Genomic DNA, 22954 nt, shown 5'->3' on the forward strand with positions numbered 1-22954 from the left:
ACTGTTTTTGCTGTACCCCACATATTTTGCTAGGTTATCTTTTTATTTTCATTTAATTCAAAATGTGTTATATTTTCTCTTGAGACTTCTTTGTCTTATCTGTTATTTAGAAATGTGTTTAATCTCCAAGTATTTTGTTTTTTTTCAGACATCTTTCTGTTACTGATTTCCAGTTTAATTCTATTTGGTCTAAAAATATATTTTATATGATTTCTTTCTTTTTTTAAATTTAAGGTGTCTTTTATGGCTCAGAATGTGGTGTTTCTTGGTGACTGTTCCATGTGAGCTTGAGAAGAACGTGTGTGTTGCTGTTGTTGGATGAAGTGTTACGTCCAGTTGATTAATGGTATTGTTAGTTCAGCTATGTCCTTACCACTTTTCTGCCTAATGAATTGTGCATCTCCAAAAGAGAGATCTTAAAGTCTCCAACCATAACAGTGGATAATCTTGGAAGAGAATAGATGGGTAATTCTATGTTTAACTTTTTGAGGAACTGCCAAACTGTTTTCCACAGTTGCTGTATTATTTTACATTCTCACCAGCAGTTTATGAGGGTTCTAGTTTTTCTACATCCTCATCAACACTTATTTTCCATTTTTCCTCCCTTTCTCCTTTTTATTATAGTCATCCTCATGGGTATGAAATGATATCTCATCGTAGTTTTGATTTTCATTTCCCTAATCACTAATTATATTGAGCATTTTTTCATGTGCTTTTTGCCCATTTGTATATCTTTGGAGAAATGTTTGTTCAAATCCTTTGTCCATTTTAAAATTGGGTTATTTATTAAACCCTTGTCAGATAAGTGATTTCCAAATATTTTCTCCCATTCTGTGGGTTGTGTTTTCACTTTCTTAATAGTGTCCATTGATGCATGGACGTTTTTAAGTTAAATTTATCTGTTGTTTCTTGGATTGCTTATGCTTTTGGTGTCATATCCAAAAACCATTGCATAATCTAAACTCATGCAAATTTTCACCTATTACCTTCTAAGAGTTTTATTGTTTTAGCGTTTATATTTAAGTCATTGAGCTGTTTTGAGTTAATTTTTTTTGTATATGATATAAGGTTAGTGTTTAAATTTCATGCAGATTTTCACCTATTTCCTTCTAAGAGTTTTATCATTTTAGCTTTTATATTTAAGTCTTTGAGCCGTTTTGAGTTAAATATTTTTGTATATGACATGAGGTTAGTATTTAAATTTATTCTTTTGCATTTGGATATCCACTTGTCCCCGCACTGTTTCTTAATCCACTGAATGCTCCTAGCACCCTTTTCAAAAGTCATTTGGCCATAAAGATACTGATTTAAGTTATTTCAAAATACTTAATCTAAAATATAAAGTAAAAATATTTATGGCAAATGAAAAAGTGTCTGCTGTTATGAGTTTTGGGTTGCTTGTTGTCACAGCAAATGCTGCCTGATACAAAAACTTAGTTCTTATGCTATGTAACATGTTTGTTTTAGACAATTGTGGAATACTTCATCTGACAACAGCAAAATACACTCTCAAGTTCACGTGGAACATTCACATAGCATAAGAAGTAAGGTTCTTAGAATATCCGCATCAGGTAGCTTTTGATATAGAAGAAATACATAAGTGACAAGAACAAGTAAGTGGTAAGTAGCAAGTTGAGTACTCATATTACCTAGTAGCATTTGCTCATTGGAGCTGGATTATACAATTTAGAATGGCTTCATGAAGTTCAGATCTGGACAAACTTCAAAGAATATTTAGCTGAGGCAAGTAAAGTGATCTAGCCTAAAGCCATACGACTGGTTAGTATCAAGGCTGTGATTATAAGCCAACTCCTGCCTCCATGTTCTTTCTGTGATGTGCCATGTAACTGTGAATGTAAGGTGGTGTCTGAAGTAGTCTCAAGAAGCAAGATGTCTAGGCTGATTCTGGCCCCAGATAAAGAAACAGATGGTTTTTCAGTAAGTGGCTATGAAATTATGGATTGGAAAGAAATCCTCTTATCTGACACTATCAGGGCAGGTATTTGATTAACTAAAAACATAAATAAGTACTCTGAAGGAATGATGCATACAGACCTTAATATTTTCTTTTCTTCTTCTTTTTTTTTTTTTTTTTGAGATGGACTTTCGCTCTTGTTGCCCAGGCTAGAGTGCAGTGGTGTGATCTTGGCTCACTGCGACCTCTGCCTTCCGATTTCCCAGCAATTCTGCTGCCTCAGCCTCCTGAGTAGCTGGGATTACAGGCACCTTCCTCCACACCCGGCTAATTTTTGTGTTTTTAGTAGAGATGAGGTTTCACCGTGTTGGTGAGGCTGGTCTCGATCTCCTGACCTCGTTATCCGTCCGCCTCGTCCTCCCAAAGTGCTGGGATTACAGGCATCAGCCACCATACCCAGCCCTTAGTGTTTTATTTTAAAACATATATGTGTATATTTATTCTCCATTGATGTAGTACCAAACTCTTTTATCTGAAAATTGATCTGCTGATTAAGTTTCCATATTTAGCATTCAGTTTTTGTTTCTTTCCATTGAATGAGGACCTGAAGGCATTTCCAAAGAATCTAGGTATAGATACTTTCTGGACTTGTATTGTCCTCCTGCTCTCTGCCCTCCCAGGTTCATGATTATTGCACCCATATCTAATTCAACAAACATTTTCTTAGTAGTTTGCCTGTATGAAATCTTTTCCAGAGCATCTATCTGCCTTAGTTCTCATAAAAAGTTATCTTTTTCCCACTCATATTCCATTGGTTCATACAATATTTAATAAAATTACATAATCGTGGTAATAAGTTCAAGTGGCCTTAACAAGTTTGGGAATCATCCCATCTGATTCTCAGTGATCAAAGAACATAATGGATAAAAGTCAAAGTCACAGGTGAAGTTGACAGTAACTTGCTAGCCATAAGCATATCAGCCTTCTAGGGGCATCAGAATGCTATTCAGGGGAAGCAGAGATCATAGCTAATCATCTGAGACCAATACCTGGAAATTGGTTAAGCAAGCTTCTGCACATCTTGTTCAGCGGAATACATCCATGTAAAACGTGAATGCAAATTTATATGGATTATAAAAGACATCCGAGTTGTATTGTTACATGGGAAAAAGCAGTTTACATAACAGCATGAGTATTAAGATTTTGTGTGTGCATGTGACACATAGAAAAACATCTGGAAGGATGTGAATCACAATGTTAAGTAGAGACAAAAATTAATAGTGCTTATCTCTACAGCATGAGAATTTGGTTGTCTTTTTTTTTTTTTTTTAAGTCTGATGGAGATTTTTAATATAATTCTTTGTTGTTTGAAAGTTTTACATTGAACATTTGTTACTTCAAAATTAAGGGGAAATATTGTTTCTATTTTGAGAAGAACCTGATTGAATTGTGTTGTTTTGAAAAAGAAGTTCACTTTTAGAATTTTAGGCGACAGGAGAGAATGTTCTCAGTCAGGGGCCACGCTTCTTGGCACCTTTATAAAGTGAACAAGCACCTTCGTACTGTCATGTATAAGCCAAGATGCTTTCTTCCTGCAGCAACATGGCCTTGTAAATGCTGGGAATGGACTTTCTTATTCTTTCTTCCATTTCATTTTTATATGTCACTGTGATGTCATTGCCATAATTTTTTCTTCTCTGGTTTCATTTTTTAGGAAGATTTCGATGTCGATCATTTTGTGTCTGACTGTAGGAAGCGGGTCCAGCTGGAAGAACTGAGAGATGATCTGGAGCTCTACTATAAACTTCTTAAAACAGCCATGGTCGAACTCATCAACAAGGATTATGCAGATTTTGTCAACCTTTCAACAAACTTGGTAAACTTTAAATCCACAGTCCCTACATTTACGCACATACCATTTCTTTCTCAGTCATACTTATTCTTAAAAGTGTTGTTTGTTTTTAGAAACCTTTTAGTTGATGTTCCCTGCAGAAGTTTGAAGAGATCACTAATCTCCTCAATAAAATAACCAAACTTTCACGCCTGTAATCCCAGCACTTTGGGAGGCCGAGGCGGGTGGATCATGAGGTCAAGAGATCGAGACCATCCTGGTCAACATGGTGAAACCCCGTCTCTACTAATACAAAAAAATTAGCTGGGCATGGTGGCGCATGCCTGTAATCCCAGCTACTCAGGAGGCTGAGGCCGGAGAATTGCCTGAACCCAGGAGGCGGAGGTTGCGGTGAACCGAGATCGCGCCATTGCACTCCAGCCTGGGTAACAAGAGCGAAACTCGGTCTCAAAAAAAAAATAACCAAACTTTATCGATATACAGTTTTGCTTTTTTACTCATTTAAAACTATTCTAAATTGAATATTTTTTGAATTTGATATTATTAGTGAAAAACAAGGGCTAGTAATAGCATAGTGGTTGTTTTTGTTAGCTGCTGATTACCATGACATCTCTCTGGTTTAGACCGATTTGCAAGAGCAAATATCAACTCTTCTTAAGGAAATATTTAATTTACTTTCAGATACATATGCTAGCCAGAGCTAGATTGAAAGAACATTGGCCAATATTGATCTTTAGGAGGCTTGGTTTTATAAAATGTAAGAATAGTTTGTCATGATTAACACTATTCTGACTGTTAGTTTTGTCATATCAGTTGTTTATAAACGTAGATTAGAAGTGCTTATGTTTTAATACTCTCAAAGTTGGCCTTTTGGTCATCCTGTTCCCATTTTATTTTACTTTTTAAGCTCTGTCCAAAGAAGTACAGAAAGTAGCCATTTCCATGGAAATTTTAAGAAGCATTAAAATTAGTGAGTCATATTTGCATTTGGGCAATGTACATCTGAGATAAATGTTGTAGTAGGATTAGAAACCTAGAAAATTATATTTCCATTCTATTTCATTTGGATTTTTCTCAAGGGTTATAATGGTTAGGATAGATATAGTCCTTCAGACTTCACATCAGCCAGTCAAATATTATAAATTACAAACATAGCTTTTTACCTCCAGTTAACATTTCTCAAATTCATTAAAATATTTTATTCAGTCACAAATTGTTTTATTTATTATGACTTCTCTTATTTTTATAGTTTTCATGTACATCAAAGGTTTTTTTCACATTCTATCAACAATGTTTATCATAAACTAACATTTGTTGTTACTTAGCAATATATGGTTATTCATTTTATTGTACAGAAAGAATAATGTAAGTCTAGCAGTGCTTTGATCATTAAATAGATACTTAGCTAGTACTCCTGATTGTGAAGTGTGTGTGTCGGCATGATTTCTGCCTTTAGGTTGGCATGGACAAAGCCCTCAACCAACTTTCTGTGCCTTTGGGACAATTACGAGAAGAGGTTCTGGTAAGTTTCCCAAATAACAGTAAACAGTTTACCATAAGGCGTGATTTGCTTGTTTGGCCCTCCAAAAAAGAATTCCTTTAATCTGTTAGGTTGTTATTTTTGTGTTTTGAATGTTTAGTAATTATCATACCCTCAGAAAAGTTGTAAATCACTCTTTTTTTTTTTTTTTGCATGTGATACTAAACCAAAAAATTTATGTTTGATTTGAAGATGACAGATTCTTAGAGTAGATAGCTTTAAAATGTAGGAGGAGGAGAAGGCTATTTGAAAACTCAACTTGTTCCTGTCAGCTCACTCATATATGTAGGTAGTCACCAATTTAGGAATAGCTTCTATTTTTAAAATGTGTAGTTTTACAAATATTTCCCTAAATAATATATATTGTTAGGTTTCTAGACTAGTCCGCAGAAGTGCTTTAAACCCTAATATAACTGAAGGATAATGTAAAATTAATGTAATAACTAATAGACATTGTATTTTATTTTAATGTTTCTATGAGATAATGTCTGCTGTGAGTTGGGACTTGCCGTGTCTAACCCATTGGAGACAGGGACTCCGTCTGGATGAACAGTAGAGGGGGGCGTTTTGGCATCATTTTCAACAGAAAAGTGTGCTACCCTGCACTGTCCCTGCTGGTCCACCCTGCAGTCTGTCAGGTGCCCTGACTTCCATGCTCTCTTAGCATTGACTAGCTGTCATAAACTTGCTTCATTGCATCGTTATTACCTGTATATGTCACCACTAGATCATGGGCAGTTTGTATGGCCTTATGCACTTAGCCCCTAAGACAGTCTCAGGCACATAGTAGGCTCACAGTAGGTGACATAAGTAAACATTCAGTGTATGTGTAGTGCTGAAAAAAATGCAGAATAATAGAAATGTCAGTGTTTAGAAGTCCATAGGAATACAGGCAAGAAGTCTTGAGTGGTGCCTTGAACTAGCAAGTATTTTCAGATGTTTATGTCTTGTTTGATTTTTTTAAAAAAGCTTTTAAAGTACTTCTTCTTGGCATGGAAGGAAAACTGCCTTTGTGGTTCACTGTTGGATTCCACGCTCTGAGTGGCTCTTGCATGGCTCTTGGGTGGCTTTCCTGTCTTCTTCTCGATGTACCTCTTCCTACTCCCAGCCTTGGAGATAGGCTGTTTTCCAAGCATCCATCCTCAGCCTTCTCCTCTCCTGTCTTCTCCTCTCTAAATTCTCTCCCATGGAGGTGGATTCATTCTTCCAGCTTCTGCTCTGGCATTAATGACTGCTCTGTCACCTGCAGGCTCTAGTCTTCACTTTGCCACCTGCCAGCACTATATGCTCTCCCTCTTCCCACAACTGTCTCTAGAACCACCTTTTTCCTGATTGGTTTACCTATAGACCTGTTCTTGCTTTTTGATCTCCAACTCATGAAGGTACTCTATGAGATTCTGCGATTATTGAGAAATGAGACTATTTCTATCTTGTTCACCATGGCGTCCTCATTGGCTTCCACAATAGCTGACATTTAATAGGTATTTCGTAACATTTGTGGAATGAATGAATTCACTTTTCTATAGAATTTTTGTTTCTCCAGTTTATTCTAGTTTTTCCTTTACCTTCATTTTGGCCCTGATTTCTGATTAATTCATTAGCTTCTGGACATGTTTCTCCACTTATGAACTCGCCCTTTTCCTTGCCTCCTATTCTTGACTTCCTGATTCTGAATCTTCCCAAAACAACTTTTTCATGATATATTAGTACTTTTAAAATGTGTAGAATCTAGTCTAAAGATCTTCTCACGGCCCTCTTGAATTAACCCCTCCTGTTTTATTTCTACTTTTGTCCATGTTGAAGCCTGCAGTACCCCCAGATGTATTCCTCACTGGTCCTGAAATATGTCATAATTGTTCTGTCTTTCTACCTTGTCTTCTGATAATCTTCTCTCTGTGCTCGTCAGCATCCACAAGTTTTTAGAATCTACCTCAAGTCTCATCTCCTCCACCAGACATCCTTATACTCAGCTTTCTTTACCCTGATCACCTGTAATGCTCATTGTATGTAGATTGATTTTCTTTTGGCAGCCAACCCTGCATGACCTTAGCTTTATATGTCATTTTTCCCCTAAATCATGAGACACAAACAGAAATTGTGTCTAATATTTTATAATTTGTCAATATCTGCATAATACTGGCCTGTAGGTATTAAGTCCTGTGGAATTTAATTAAATGTGTAAATTCAATAATGTTACAAAACAATCTCTGCAGTACTTTTTTTTTTTCTTTTAAAGAGCCTTAGATCATCTGTCAGTGAAGGAATTCGGGCAGTTGATGAACGAATGTCTAAACAAGAGGACATTAGGAAAAAAAAGGTATACTCAAATATTTATAATATTAAAGCATTGACTCACTGTAGCACCTTGTAGTAACAAGCACTTTTAGGCATATGTTCTGATTTACTCTTCTTGGTACTTTTGCAGAGAGGAGCATGATGTCTCTCTTTTATACACAAGTGTTTTTTAAATTTATTTATTAGATGTATTTATGTATATATTTTTCTTTTGATAACTTTGGTACCCAAGCACACTTTTTTAAATTTCAAGGGAGAGAAGCCTATTTTATTTATTTTTATATTTTATTTTTTGAGAAGACTATTTTAGAGATCTTCTGTTTGATTCTCCCTTAGATCCCTTCTCAGCTTTTGTCCAAAGATTCAGGAATGTAGTGCATTGTTAGAAAAGATTGTCCACTTCATGAGAGAGGGGAGTTTTGCCTGTTTGATTCACCTATGTCCCCAGTGTGTAGAAGAATACCTTGGTTCATAATAGATGCTTTGTAACTGTTTATTTAGCGAATGACTTTTTTTTGTTGTTGTTATTTTAACAATGAGTTTTTATAATGTTCCTCAAACTCCTTGATAATATCTGCCTTGTATAATAAACGTCTTTAATGAATTGGCACTTAAGTTTATCGGTATATCGTGCACATGTAAATGAAGAGGACAAATATGATCGAAAACTAAAACATGAGAAAAGGATCTTAAGAAAATAAATGTACCAAAATAAAGGTTTATTTAAGATGGGGAAGAGGCCAGGTGTGGTGGCTCACCCCTGTAATCTCAGCACTTTGAGAGGCTGAGGCGGGCAGATCGCTTGAGTTCAGAACTTTGATACCAGCCTGGGCAACATAGCAAAACCCTGTCTTTACAAGAAATTAAAAAAAAAAAATAGCCAGATATGGTGGTCTGCACCTGTAGTCCCAGCTGCTTAGGAGGCTGAGGTGGGAGGATTACTTGAGCCTGGGAGGTTGAGGCTACAGTGAGCCAAGATCACAGCACTGCACTCCAGCCTGGGTGACAGAGTGAGACCCTGTCTCAAAAAAGATGGGGAAAAGAAAAAGGGTATAAAGATAAAATATAAGAAATCAGCCAGGCACAGTGGCTCATGCCTGTAATCCCAGCACTTTGGGAGGCCGAGGCAGGCAGATCATGAGGCCAGGAGTTCGAGACCAGCCTGGCCAATATGATGAAACGCCATCTCTACTAAATTCAAAAATTAGCCAGGTGTGGTGGTGCGCACCTGTGATCCCAGCTACTCAGGAGGCCGAGGCAAAAGAATCGCTTGAACCCCAGAGGCAGAGGTTGCAGTGAGCCGAGATCATGCCACTGCATTCCAGCCTGGTTGACAGAATGAGACTCCGTCTCAAAATAAAAAAAAGAATATAAGAAACCAAAAGAGCTAGGTTTTTTTAAATTCTAAAATTGTGATAGAATATTAAAATGTGTTTGTTCTAAAAAGCCAAAAGATTTGCATTCTTTGGAATTTAGTGTTATGTAGAAATACTAAAAATGTAAAATGCTGTAAGTAATTTTATGTTGACTTTTGGCTTTGTACTTTCCTGCACTTAGGATGATGAAATAAGATAATTAAGATTAAACATGACAATAACTCTTTTTCCTTAATTTTTATTTCTAGATGTGTGTGTTGAGGCTTATACAAGTTATTCGGTCAGTTGAGAAAATTGAAAAAATCTTAAACTCTCAAAGTTCTAAAGAAACATCTGCACTAGAAGCAAGCAGGTAAGTATTTTTTACTAAATAACTCATAAATTAATACTTTACACCCAGGGTAAAAATTGTTTTTAGTTAGAACTCATTTCTGATAAAAAAGAAAATCCCAGTCTGTGGCTTAGTATTTTTAAATGTAGCTCAAGCAAAGCAGAGTACATGAAATGGTAAAGCTTACACATGTTATTATATAGAACTTGATGGTCGTAGGCCACTGTTCAACACAACACGTTTCAGGGAGTCAGAGAACGTGTGCTTTCTGTGGAAGATTTTTATTTTTGAAATTGCCTTACCCGTGGACTAGTAAAATTCCTATTGGTCTTCAAGGTGTGGAATAGCAGTCGTCTTAGATTACTTAGACAGGCCCAGAGTATTCCAGTTGTTGTATCTTGAGGTTCAAAAGGCATGAGTGTTACATAATTAACAAATAGTACAGCACACATTTCATTGAAATTTATTAACAGCAAATAAGAAGCTTACGAAATAAGCAAAAGATGACTGTTTCCTTTGTTACACTGTAATGTCTTATTACCTTCCTACACTGAATTTAAAATCATCCAGGTAGTTGAGTGACTCAGAAAGTAAATTGAATGGATCATTATGAACACCAATGGGAAGCCCCATGGTACAGTGGAAAGAGCATGGGCTTATGTTGCATGTACCAGCTGAGTAGCCTGAGTCAGGTTACTCCACTTTATGTCTTGGTGTTGTCGTCTCTCATATAAGGCAAATAGGAAGTTCACTTGCAGGATTGGTAGCTATAGAGTAGACCCTCATACGTGTCTAGTTTGGGCCTAACACAAGCATCTCTGAAATTCACGTCGATAGCCATCATATTTTTCCTTGACTAATATGGGATAAGCTGCAGGAAAACCAACCAGGATCAAATGGAATATACCTGCAGTTCAAAGTCCTCATCATACTCTCAAGGAAAGTTGGATTTCTTAATTTTAGGAATCAGAAGTTTGGATTTGGAGAGACTGTAGAGACAATATGCTTCATATCTCTTATTTTATAGATGAGGGGATGAGGCATCCCAAAAGGAAACCATTCTCGTATCCTAGGTCTCTACTTTCTTTCCTGATCAAGATGTATAAATAAGTGGTCAGTCCCTGCTGTCTTTGTTTCTTCAGCCTATGGTTCTTGTGCTTCTGTCCCTTCTGTTCCCTTTCATCTGCGCTCATCAGAGTCCCCATCAGTGTCTGTTCTGAGAGCCCAGTGGAGCCCTATTCGACTAACTGCTCTGCTCTGTTTTCCACTCAACAGCATTGACAGCCCCTCCCTACTGTGTCCTCACTCGGCATCTGTGATACCTGCTCCCCGTTTTCTTTTCCTCCTTCCCCATTCCTACTCTGTTCCTTTGATGGACTCCACTGCCCTCTTTCATGCCAGCTTTCTCCAGGGCACTGTTTTTGGTACTGAACCCCATGGTTTTAATGGCCTCTTGGATGCTGATCTGTTTATCTGCAAACTTCTGTAGTCCTCAGACCCATCAGTCTGATGACTGTGGGGAGTCTAGTGGACGTCCTGCAGGCACCTCACATTCATCATGTTGAAAACTGAGCTCTCTCATCTTCTTTCCCTGCCTCTCTCTACCAGCAAAAACATTTTATTCTTTTCTTTCATTCCTTGTCTTAGGAAAGGGTGCCTTCATTTCCTTCAGTAACCAGGCTATACATCTTGGGGGAGTAATTTTCTCCTTTTCTTTCCTTCATCTCCTTTCATTCGCTAGGCAAGCCCTGGAAAGTCACTGCTGTACTGTCTCTGAGATTTGAGAGTTGTCTGCCTCCCGCTCTGCGTTCTCCCATTGTCTCATTTCAGGGATGGCTTCCTGACTGCCCTCTCATTTTCTCTAGGACAATTAAATCTCTAGCTGCCAAATGGATTTTTCAGATTTGTCTAATCACATCTTACTATTTGTGTTGAAAAATGCCGCTTTGAATGAAGAGACCTTCCAAACAGGCTTTGTGTGAGCAACATGGCTGTTTATTCACCTGGGTGCAGGTGGGCTAAGGCCAAAAAGGGCATTAGCAAAGGGCAGTTGGATAGGAGTTGGTTTTATAGGTTTGGGTACTTTTTTGGGGGCAGGGGTGTTGCAGAGGAAGTTCAGTTACAGTGGTGGGGAGTAGGGGCAAGGAGTATACATGACCACAAGTTCAGTTACAATGGCAGGTTTGAGTGAGACGTATTGTTCAGTTACAATGGCAGGGTTGGGTGAGAGGTATTTACATTATTATAAGAACAGTTAAGATGGCAGGGTTGGGTGAGGGGCTTGTCCGGGACAATGGCGAACGCAGGCAGTGGGCGGGAGACATCAGCCGAGGCAAGCAGGACTTCAGACTTTCAGGCTACAGGCTTGCATATGGAGACTTGACAATTTGATTGGGAAACAATGGTTTCCCAGTGTTTTTAGGGTAAATCTTAAGTGCCCAAGCTGCTCCTTGCCACTCTGTATTCTTCACTAAAGCTATTCAGAATGACTTGCGGTTTTGTGGTTCCCTGACTGCTCATAAACCAGCATTGCTGATTTCTGCTTCCTTCCTTTTATTATGTATGGCCATTTGTTGTAGTAAAAACCCTTCCTTTAACTTCTACCACCCTTTCACCTGCCTGATTTCTTTTATTCCATCCAGATCTAGCTCAAAACATGCTTAAAGTATGGAAAGGTTCAAGACACTGTGCTAAGTGGGAAAACAGGTTATAAAACTGTATGGATTTGTTTTGTAAAATGTATTCTTCTCTCTTTTGTGGGATACTATTGATCCCTCTTGCTTTCTTTAAAACTGTCTCACTGAGTTCTGTGAGAGAAAGTACAAACAAGATACCACAAGAGTTCCCTTCCATAAAACTCGATTACAAGACCACCTCTTTTAGGAAGTCTTCCCTGACCTTTCAGAGTTAGACGCTCCATCTCCATGCATGCATCAGGCCTCCGGGGCATCCACCAGACAACTATGGTTGAGGCTGGAGCTGCTGATTGACTTGCATGCCTTCTCCATCAGTCTGTAAGGCTCCACATCATCACACTCACAGTGTCTGGAACTAGTAGGTACCTAAGAAAAGATACCAAACATCACCCACTAGTGGGGAACGGGCTTCTGATTACCTCAGTGATTTCTATTTTAGACATACTATTATATGATTGTATTCTATTCTATTCATTATGTTATTAAAACAGGAACAGCCTCAAGAAACAAACATCTAGGAAAGAAGGGGTGATTTATTCAGCCAGGACCAAGGCAGCATAGTTGCCTAACAGCCAAACTCGAGTTCACAAAGAAAGTCCCTGCCCTTTTAAAGGCTTACAGCTCTAGAAATTACATGTGAAAGGGTCTTGGGCTCACAGCTCTGTGTAAAAGGGTCTTGGGCTCACAACTCTGGAAATCACATGTGAAAAGGTCTTGGTCCATGGAGTAGGTATGGTGTATGTGGCTTAGGTGGGGGTTTGATCTTGTTTAAGTAAAAGCAATGCCTTCTGGAAAGATTCCTCCATACCATGCCTGTAATCTATAGGAGGACGATTAAGGTGGCGCCCAGTCTGCCAGCCTTTACTTCTCCTGTTGAAATGCAAGGGGGAGGTGGTTAGGTCTCCTTTCTCATTATATTCAGTATAATAGACACTGCACTCTTCCTTGCTCTGAATCATCTTTGAGGAACTTTTCTTAAATTCAGATCTACAAATTTGAGCTAGGGGAATATTACTGAATAGTAGATATACCATGCTTGTTAAGCCAAGAAACATTTAGATGATTTATAAATAATTAATTCGCACTAGATTATTCAGGAAAGAGTTAAGGATATTCAAGACAGAGTTAACCTTGTTGGTTGGTCACACTGGGCAGTTCCCATTCCTCTAAACTAGTTTGGATGCTACAAATACAGAACTGGGTAGACCAGTGATGGTCTCAATGTGGCATTTCATATGTCTTTATGATGTGGACATTTTCCCTTACTAACTGGTGTCATCATCAGATAGAGGATGCCTCAGCATACACAGCAGGCACTTATGCCTTTATACTTCTCTGCTATTTTACTTCCTTTTGAGTGATATTGACACTTTATAATATATTTGGGGGGAGTGCGTTTATTTTATTTTGTGGCAGATATATAAAGAATGTCCTCTCACTAGGACCCAGAGCATATAGGTTGACTGCTCTTGCTGTTTGGCAAATGTAATTTTAAAGTAAGCTATTACTATTTAGATTTAAAATAAGGTATTTTGAGATATTTATTGCTGCTAGAGGGTCAGTTTCATTTATTGAGGAGGCAAAAGTGTTTGGTATTTTAGAAATACTTAGAAGTACTGTAATCCCAGCACTTTGGGAGGCCGAGGCGGGTGGATCACGAGGTCAAGAGATCGAGACCATCCTGGTCAACATGGTGAAACCCCGTCTCTACTAATACAAAAAATTAGCTGGGCACGGTGGCGCGTGCCTGTAATCCCAGCTACTCAGGAGGCTGAGGCAGGAGAATTGCCTGAACCCAGGAGGCGGAGATTGCGGTGAGCCGAGATCGCGCCATTGCGCTCCAGCCTGGGTAACAAGAGCGAAACTCCGTCTCAAAAAAAAAAAAAAAAAAAAAAAAAAAGAAAAAAAAGAAATACTTAGAAGTATTTTAGAAAGGAGAATGAGGCAGGCAGAGAAGTAGAAAGGATCCAGCTATAAGAAGTGGGATGGAAAGAGAAGTAGGTAGAGGGGCAAGAGGGAAAAAGAAGGGAGGTTAAAGCTGAAGAAGAAGGTCATGAATGGGCGAGCTTAGAGTCAGTGGCAGAAACACAAAATTGCATGCACCCAGGCCTAGCCAGTCCTGCTGCTGTCTGGTCCCTGTGGGTCAAGGCCAGGCAGCATCAGTAGCTTGTACTCAACAGATTCCCCAGTGCACTCAGAACGTGCTGTGCATACGGCTCCTGAGGAGCATTGATTGATGGCACAAAAGACGCTTCAGCTTTCACCTTGTAACAAGGCGGCTGTGTAAAACACTGACAAAAGTCAAAACATAGTGGATGTGAAAGCAGTCGTGTGATGTGTTCTCTTGGAAATACAGACCTTAGGGATTAAATTTCTATAATTGTTTTCTCTACTAGCCCACTTCTGACTGGACAAATTTTGGAGAGAATTGCTACAGAATTTAATCAGTTACAGTTTCATGCCGTTCAAAGCAAAGGCATGCCTCTTTTGGACACAGTAAGACCGGTAAGTGTTGTTTTGGATTTCCACAGTTTGGTGTTTAGGAACTTGCTAAATAATTTTCGTTTAACCTAGAAATGTTGTTGATCTACAGGATTTTGAAGCTAGCCTTGAATTTTTTTTCAATTTTTAATTTTTTGGGCCCCAGCTTCCTAAGTGTCACACATTATTATGTAGATTTTGTGTAAAGACTCAGTCACATTCTCCAGATTGTAAGAGTAAAGTTAATTCTGAATTTCATGGAATTGGATGTATTATATGATGTGGACAATTAATTTATCCAAAGCCCTTAACTGGATTTTGAATCCATGATGTTTCCTAAAGATTGACTCTGTAGCTTAAGTGGAAGATAACTTTTTCTCATTCTGTAATTCTGTCTAAATTCTTCTCTGATGAAGCAGAGATGTACTTATAAAGACATTGGGGTGGGGAATTTATTGTTATTCTCCAGGAAAAGTTATTATTTTGATGTTATATATGTCACCATCTATTGGTGTGAGAGGCATGTTATGTATCTATTTGCAGCTTCAGAAATTGTTCCAACTAGAGCTTTTTTTACTTACTCACCTTTTCTTGCAGCGTATAGCTGGCATTACAGCCATGTTACAGCAGTCTCTGGAAGGTCTCCTATTAGAAGGCCTTCAGACTTCTGACGTCGATATAATACGGCACTGCTTACGGACTTATGCCACGATTGACAAGACTCGGGACGCGGAGGCCTTAGTTGGCCAAGTGCTAGTGAAACCATACATAGACGAGGTCTGTGAACCTCCCTTAACTAACGTTCATGAGCATCTGCTCGTCTTTGACTCTTTACTGGGTGTGAGGAAGATAAGAAGATAGAACAGAAATCTTTCGGGAAAGATTCTCAGTTCCTACAGTATCAGCTGTAAGGAAGGCTTGGTCTCTGTGGGTTACAGTTGGGAAGTAATGTTACAACGCCAGGAATTGGGCGTGCCTTCTCAGGTGTCCTAGCTATGCTGTGGCTCAGGCTTCAAGAGCAAGATTCTCACCTAGGGAGAAGGTGTGCATCCATGTGTTTTTAGGTCAATTTTATGGGAGGCAATTGTTCCTCAGTAGTTGTTAAAAGAATGTTTTCCAACCACTGGTCTTGTGGGTGGACTAAGGCAGTTAAGCAGTGACAACACCGCAGTGCAGGAGGAAGGTGCAGAGAGCGCTGGGGTAGACAGTGGTACCCTCAAGTCTATAGGAAATACATGACATTTGGCCCACACCTTGAAAAATACAGAGGAGTCTGCTGGAGTGGGAGGGTGAGAGGAAGAATATTCAAAGATCAAGGGCTTTTATAGCAAATTAGCCAAGTAATACCTTATCTCTAGAACTCGGCTATGCAGTATCCTTCACCTATTAGGATATAGTTAAAATATAGAAAGTAAGTATATCCTGCATCTGAGCAGCCACAGTATAGATTGTGCCATCTGAGTTTGCTGATACTCAACAGTTTATGAGATATAGAAACAGCAGCGTCATCGAGTTCAAACTGACAGAAGCCACTGAGCCCATCCTCAGTGTTTGGGGACTTCCCTCCAGTGTTCTGTCAGTGTGAATGTTCTGACTGTTAGTAAATACAAACATTATACTCACATGATTTCAGGGCGAAAGTTTTTTATTTTTTTATAGCAGAAAGTTGAGAATCCCAATTATAAAAATGAAATTTAGAGACTAATTTTAATTATTTTGACCTTGTTAAGATTACTAAAAATAAATGATCTTTCATTTCTCTCTGTTTAAATCCTGTTATATTCCATAGCTGTCTCTATGGGGGTGAAAAAATTATGTACATTATTTCTTTGTCAATAAGTGAAAATCTTTTGTGTGTGCGTGTGTGTGTGTGTGTGTGTGTGTATGTGTGTGTGTGGTTCTGGGGACAGAGTCTCACTTTATTGCCTAGGCTATAGTGGAGTGGCGTGATCATGGCTCACTGGTAGCCTCAACCTCCTGGGCTCAAGCAGTTCTCCCACCTCAGCCTACCAGGTAGCTGGAACTATAGGTACACACCATCATGCCTGGCTAATTTTTTTTTTTTTTTTATTTTCCGTAGAGACAAGGTTTTGCCATGTTGTCCAGGCTGATCTTGAACTCTTCAACTCAAGTGATCTGCCCACCTTGGTCTCCCAAAGTGCTGGGATTACAGGCATGAGCCACCGCACCCAACCAGTGAAAATATTTTAGTCACTAATGTATTCCTTTTTCAGTGAACTGAATCTAGTGTGATAAAGAAATATTTGAAGTTTCAGTGGCATGTTAAATTAAGTAGCCACATTGTATTTTATTTAAACTCATCTTGTCATATTATTCTTGACTCTCAATTTTATCACAAAAAGTAAAATAGTAAACTAATGTATTTCCTTCTATCTTTCTCTGCCTCATACTTTTCCCTAATCTGAATGATGGTAGAAGAAAAGGCTAGGATGAAGACAGTGAGGAGTTGTAGTGGAGAATTGTGTGCTCTGCTTTAAATCTTTTTTTAAAAGGTGTTATTTTGCTTTCAGACCCACAGGGAAGCAGATCAGTGTGCATGGTTTATCAGCCCATGTCTCCCCCACAGTCATAACTATGCAGCCTAATCTGACGAACTAGTTTTGAATGTGACCTGTTATTTACTGTTTAGAAAATGTGTCACAGGGAGGAGGGTGAGCGTGAGGAAGCACATTTGAAAGGTTTATTGTTTTTTCTGAAACATATAGTTTGCACTTCCCTTTTAAATGCTTTTTGAAAAAATGATATTCCTTTTAATAGGTGATTATAGAGCAGTTTGTTGAATCTCATCCCAATGGCCTTCAGGTCATGTATAATAAACTTCTGGAGTTTGTGCCTCACCATTGCCGCCTTCTTCGAGAAGTTACAGGAGGAGCCATCTCCAGGTAATTTAAACGGCCCCGCGTGGACCTTCACCTTCCTTTTAGTGACCACACCTATTAATTGCAGGTGGACAACTTGTATGAACTGAATCCATTATGAATCGTGATTTCATTGTCTCTACCTTCGATACTGTGAGACAGGTTCCATTAGTCTCATTTCACAGATGTGGAAACAGAGGTGAAGCCGAGACTAAAGACTGCATCTCCAAATCCAAAGCCTATCCTTTCCTCTTCTCTGCACTTTTTCCTAAATTTAGTTTGAAGTCACAATGGCTTTCCTTCTGTGATTCTAATATGTCATAGTCTGTCTATAAATATCAATTCAATTTACTTCAACAAGTTTTATACTAATTGTGAAGTCATCTTCATTTTCCTCCTTTTGTTCGGTTTCTATGACTTCCCGATTCTCTTTCATAAATATCCCATTACTTTTCCCATTGCTATTGCCCCAGTCCAGGCCTTGTCATCTGCTGTCCAGAATCATAGAATCTCCCACCCTGTCTCCTTGCTTCCAGTCTCTCCCTCTCTAGTCTTCTGACAGTCACATTTACCCAGAAATCTGAGATTCATAGATTTCTTCATAAATCTTCAGTGGCTTCTCAGTGTGCATGGAGGAAGATCCAGGCTTTTCTAAGCAGGGCATGAGGCCCTTTCTGAGCTGGTCTGGCAGCTGTCCACTGTAGAACTCTCTCTGCCATGGAACATTCCCTCCATAGCCCTGGATGCTCCAGCCACACAGTGCTGGCTGCCTGACCCCAGCTCCCCTGTACTCACGTGCTTCTGTGTTTTTCCTCTGCTTGCTGTTCTTCCTGTGTCCTTTGTCTTCCTGTCAAACTGCCTCTCCACATGAAACTCCAGCTCAGATACCACTTCCTTCAAGAGGCCATTTTTGGTCGGGCGTTTTGACTCACACCTGTGATCCCAGCACTTTGGGAGGCCAATTCGGGTGAATTGCTTAAGACCAGGAGTTCAAGACCAGCCTGGGCAACACGATAAAACCCCATCTTAAAACAAACAAACAAACAAACAAAAACCATTATTGATCCTAATGCTCAGCATTCATCATGTCCTCTGGATTGTAGACGTGTCGCTCTTGCTTCTGCTGAGTGCTGATTGCCATCTTGCATTGTGATCAATCTTGCACTGCTCACACCTTCCCCTGCTTCTTGACACGTGGTTTAGAGCTAGCAACTGCCCAGTTAGTGTTTGCAGAATGAAAGAGTTAACCGTTTTTAATGATTGAAAGGCAAATAATGTCTCTGTTTTTATGGAGCAAGCAATATATTTGGCCTTGAGTTTTTGTTCTTTCCAGAAATACGGGGTGATTAATATGCTGCTTGGCCTTTGCAGTATCCTCTCTATTTCTTCTGCACCACTTAGGATGAAGCCTAGTTTTGCTACTTTTGTTTATAATTATAAGGATTTAGTTGGATTCGGGGATAAGAATGTAGTAGAAATCATGATATAAAGTGAAAGAAGCTATAGATATGAAACAACCAGCCATTAGATTTGACAGGACTAGTCTGGGTCCAGCTTCAAAGCTTTAGGGGATCTTTTCCGTAGTTTTCAGTGTGGGAGAATTCGTGTAGAAGGCTCAGAGATTTGAAAAATCTGAACTGTACTTTGCAAGATCATCATCATCTGCTGCTAGCCCATCACTGTGTTGTGGTAGGTTTTTCGTATCCCTTTCTTTCCCTTGCTCAGCTCCTGGCTTCAGATTTCCAGATGCTTGGTGCTTCCCTGGACACTCTTTTCTTTTATCGTGTATCACCCTTCATGAACTTTATAATCAGCAACACCAGCAACATTTGTATTTATTCTCCAGAGTATACAGATGAGCTTTTCTAATCAGTCATCTGTGTCAACTGTTAATCTTGCAGGTTTTACATTTCTCTTTGGGAGCTTTAATTAGACATTAACTTTGGGAATGAGGAAATGTTGTCATTTAATAGTGGTTATATTATGTATATATGTAGTTTAAAGTCCTCAATTTTGTGCTTTCTTTCTCTAGATACCTTAACAGAGCCAGCTCTTACTATTATTTGAAAGTGTATAATCTGATGTGTGGAACTGGATATATGGGAAGCAGGCATCTTCTTTCCCCTCCCTCATCCTCCTCCATCCTCACCAGTAATTTCTTATCAATACTTAGGTGAAACTATCATAACTTTATTTGCTAGCTCTTCCTGGACAGTGAAGCAAAGCTTCCTTGATAACTTACCTGTCTTGATAATTTTTGTTAAGCAGGAAAATTATGAAAACTTTAAAAAAAATTATTTTGATAACTTACTGGAATGTTAAGTCTCACCTTGATATGACAACTTAGTTACAAAACTCCCAGTTTTGCTAAAATAAGAACAGTTATTAAATTGTTTACCATTTTTAAAAATTACCTTAGAGTAGAGCATAATACACAATACGAAACAAAGTGGGCAGATAGTGAAATGGTTTTTGCCTAGAAGAGATGATTACAGGTCTTTAAGTTTGTGAGAGACTTAAGGAATCTCCCTTACTTATTAGCTTATTTATTTAACCATTTCTAACATAGGGCTTTTACTGTACGTTAGGCGCTATCCTAAGTACTTTACAACTATTAATTCTTCTTTTTTTTTTTTTGAGATGGAGTTTCGCTCTTGTTACCCAGGCTGGAGTGCAATGGCGCAATCTCAGCTCACCGCAACCTCTGTCTCCTGGGTTCAAGCAATTCTCCTGCCTCAGCCTCCCGAGTAGCTGGGACTACAGGCGTGCACCACCATGCCCAGCTAATTTTTGTATTTTTAGTAGAGACGGGGTTTCACCATGTTGACCAGGATGGTCTCGATCTCTTGACCTCGTGATCCACCCGTTTCAGCCTCCCAAAGTGCTGGGATTATAGGTGTAAGTCACTGCGCCCAGCCTACAAATTTTAATTCTTATAATGACTTTGTGAAGTTGGTACTATTATCATCACCATTTTAAAGATGAAGAAGGCAAAGCACAGAGAAGTTAAATAATTTGCCCATGCTTCAATATTTGAATCAGGTACACTGTCTCCAGAGTGCATACTTTTCTCTCAGTGCTGCCTGTCATCTATGTTTGGGAATTTGGAATTTAAAATCTGGTGCTAAAAAAAAGATAAAATAAGACAGGCACACACAAAAGAACATTGTTCCGTTATCAGATTAAAAAATAATAATTTTTTTGTCAAGATTTGTGATAAAATTTTACATTTGATAGTCATAGAATTTTAGAACCGAAAGCAATCATAGAGATAGCTTAGTAAGTACAAAGCTGTTAGTAATTTATAAATTACCATAATTTAAAATGCTGTGTGGTTTAGTGGTGTTCAGTAACGTGAAGGTTATTTTTCCTGTGGTATTAGACTACTGTACTTTGTTTTCCAAAATAGGAGTATAAAGGTGGTGGCCTATTTTCGAGGGAAAAGTGTACCAAGGTGATTTTATGTGGTTTGCCCGCCCAGCCTTGACACTAGGTGGACGAGTCAGGATCCAAGAGATTTGATAGGTTTGAGGTGAGACTGACGTTAAGGAGTGAAATAGAAACCCGAATCTAGAAACAAACTAAATTACAAATACAGTTTTTAATAAAGTTGAAATAGGTTTTAGACTGTGGATCTTTTGGCAGAAGCAACACAGTGGAAATTTGCTCTTTGTAAATAGGTTATGGTATATTTTATTGAAATGTGCTCTTATTTTACAGTGAGAAAGGCAATACTGTTCCTGGATATGACTTTTTAGTGAATTCTGTCTGGCCACAAATCATACGAGGATTAGAAGAAAAGTTGCCCTCACTTTTTAATCCTGGGAATCCCGACACATTTCATGAGGTATCTCCCCCCATCGTCTTTATTCTTGAAGATGTTAACCGGAGACTTTAGAAATACCATGTTGTCTTCTACTTAGTCTTGGTTCTGTGGTTTATTAAAAATAAAAATTTGAGTTGCTAAGTGAACATTTACCTTAAAACACACACATTGTTTTATCTAAGATATGACCTATGATACTTTTAGGAATAAGAACATTTTCATTTTATAAAGTATAATTAAGTCTAGATACAAGTGTGAGTAGAAATGTACATTATTTTCTAACTTTCTTAAAAACATCCTGAGGACCATTAAAAACCAGTGTTTTCGCTTGTACATCTCTGCTGTATAATTTTGAATGAAAACAAAAAGTATTCATTGGATTTTTTTCAAGCAGCAAGTACAAAGGAATTGGATGGATTATAAAAAATGCTATTTAAGTGTCCTTTATAATTTAAAAAGAAAGCCCTAATATTTATTTCCTTTTTAAATTTATTTTAATTTTATTATTACTGTTACTATTTTTGAAACAGGGTCTTACTCTGTCACTCAGGGTGAAGTGCAGTGACACAGTTATAACTCACTGCAATCTTCAAGTTATAACTCATTGCAATCTTCAACTCCTCGACTCAAGCAGTCCTCTGCCTCAGGCTCCTTCTTAAGTAGCTGGGATGTCAGGTGCACACCACCATGCCTGGTCAATTATCTTTTCTTTTCTTTTTTTTTTTTTCTGTGAAGACGGGTCTCACTGTGTTGCCCAGGCTAGTGTTGAACTCCTGGCCTCATGCAGTGCGTCCCCGTCGGCCTCCCAAAGTGCTAGGATTTCAGGTGAGCCACCATGTCCAGCCCTATTTTCCTCTTTTTTTTTCCTTAAAAAAGAAATCCTTATTTAAAAGATTTCATGATTAGAATTTCAAAAGTAAATGTCTAAGTTTGTTTTCCATTGTATCACTTTAAAGGCAGTTTGTAGTGTTGTGGGTTAGAATGGAGACAGATGGCCTGAATTCCCATCCCAACTGTCCTGTTTAACTGAGTTGCTCAGCCTCTTGGTACTTTTCTTCCTTCTCTTTCCCTGGGTTTTGGTTTCTTATGCAGTGAGATAATCTTTGTCGTTTAATTAGGTACATTACTAAATTAACAAAGATTCTATTGTCAATGCATTTGGCTTTTATTTTGGACTTTCTATTTGCCCCTGTTTTCTTCCCTTATTTCCTTCCTCCCATCTTTTCTTCCTCCTTTTTTCACCTTCTTTGTATTTTAGACTTCTGGGCATTTGTTTTCCATCTTGATTGCATTTTGTCGCCTCTACTAATTTGGAAGTTGTGTCCTTTATTTCTGTATATATTGAGTAACCTTAGTGGTTACTTAATGGAATCTGAAGTTGATTGATGTTCTTGAGCCTTCTTGTTAACACGAGGAACTTAGAGCACATTAACGCCAACCACCCCTTCTCATAGTGTATGTTTTTGTTTCCTGGCTCGTACTTCTATTTTTTTTTGTCTTAAAAACTGGGCATTTTCATTGTTTTATATAGTCACTATCCTCTCAGAATTACCCTGCATGTTTATTGCTTACTGTTCCTTTTTGAATGTCAGCTTATCCTTCTTGGAACATTTTTCTTCTTCCTGAAATTCATGTTAGAAGACTTCAGTAAGGCTCTGTTGATAATAATTGTTTTTTATAATTTCTCAGTTTGTGTTTGTCTGAAAATAACTGTATTACTTCTGTTTGAAAGATCAATTTGCTTTCTATTTCATATTAATAGA

General features: G+C 38.4%; 1 protein-coding gene across 2 annotated transcripts in view; it reads left to right on the forward strand.

The window, feature by feature from the left end:
- COG2 (component of oligomeric golgi complex 2) overlaps positions 1 to 22954 on the forward strand; it is a 56848-nt gene that overhangs the window by 16529 nt on the left and 17365 nt on the right. Inside the window, exons 2-9 of one of the 2 annotated variants that reach the window (XM_021677314.2) lie at positions 3630 to 3791; positions 5224 to 5289; positions 7544 to 7624; positions 9227 to 9330; positions 14402 to 14510; positions 15084 to 15263; positions 17265 to 17389; positions 21086 to 21212. In XM_021677314.2, the coding sequence (XP_021532989.2) occupies positions 3630 to 3791; positions 5224 to 5289; positions 7544 to 7624; positions 9227 to 9330; positions 14402 to 14510; positions 15084 to 15263; positions 17265 to 17389; positions 21086 to 21212 (954 nt within the window). The remainder of the gene's footprint in view (positions 1 to 3629; positions 3792 to 5223; positions 5290 to 7543; positions 7625 to 9226; positions 9331 to 14401; positions 14511 to 15083; positions 15264 to 17264; positions 17390 to 21085; positions 21213 to 22954) is intronic. The other variant, XM_021677315.2, reaches the window with a different exon arrangement.

This window comes from Aotus nancymaae, unplaced genomic scaffold (genome assembly GCF_030222135.1).
Source record: "Aotus nancymaae isolate 86718 unplaced genomic scaffold, 86718_ANA_hifiasm-v0.15.2.pri h1tg000032l_0, whole genome shotgun sequence".
In the NCBI taxonomy this organism is placed as follows: Eukaryota; Metazoa; Chordata; class Mammalia; order Primates; family Aotidae; genus Aotus; species Aotus nancymaae.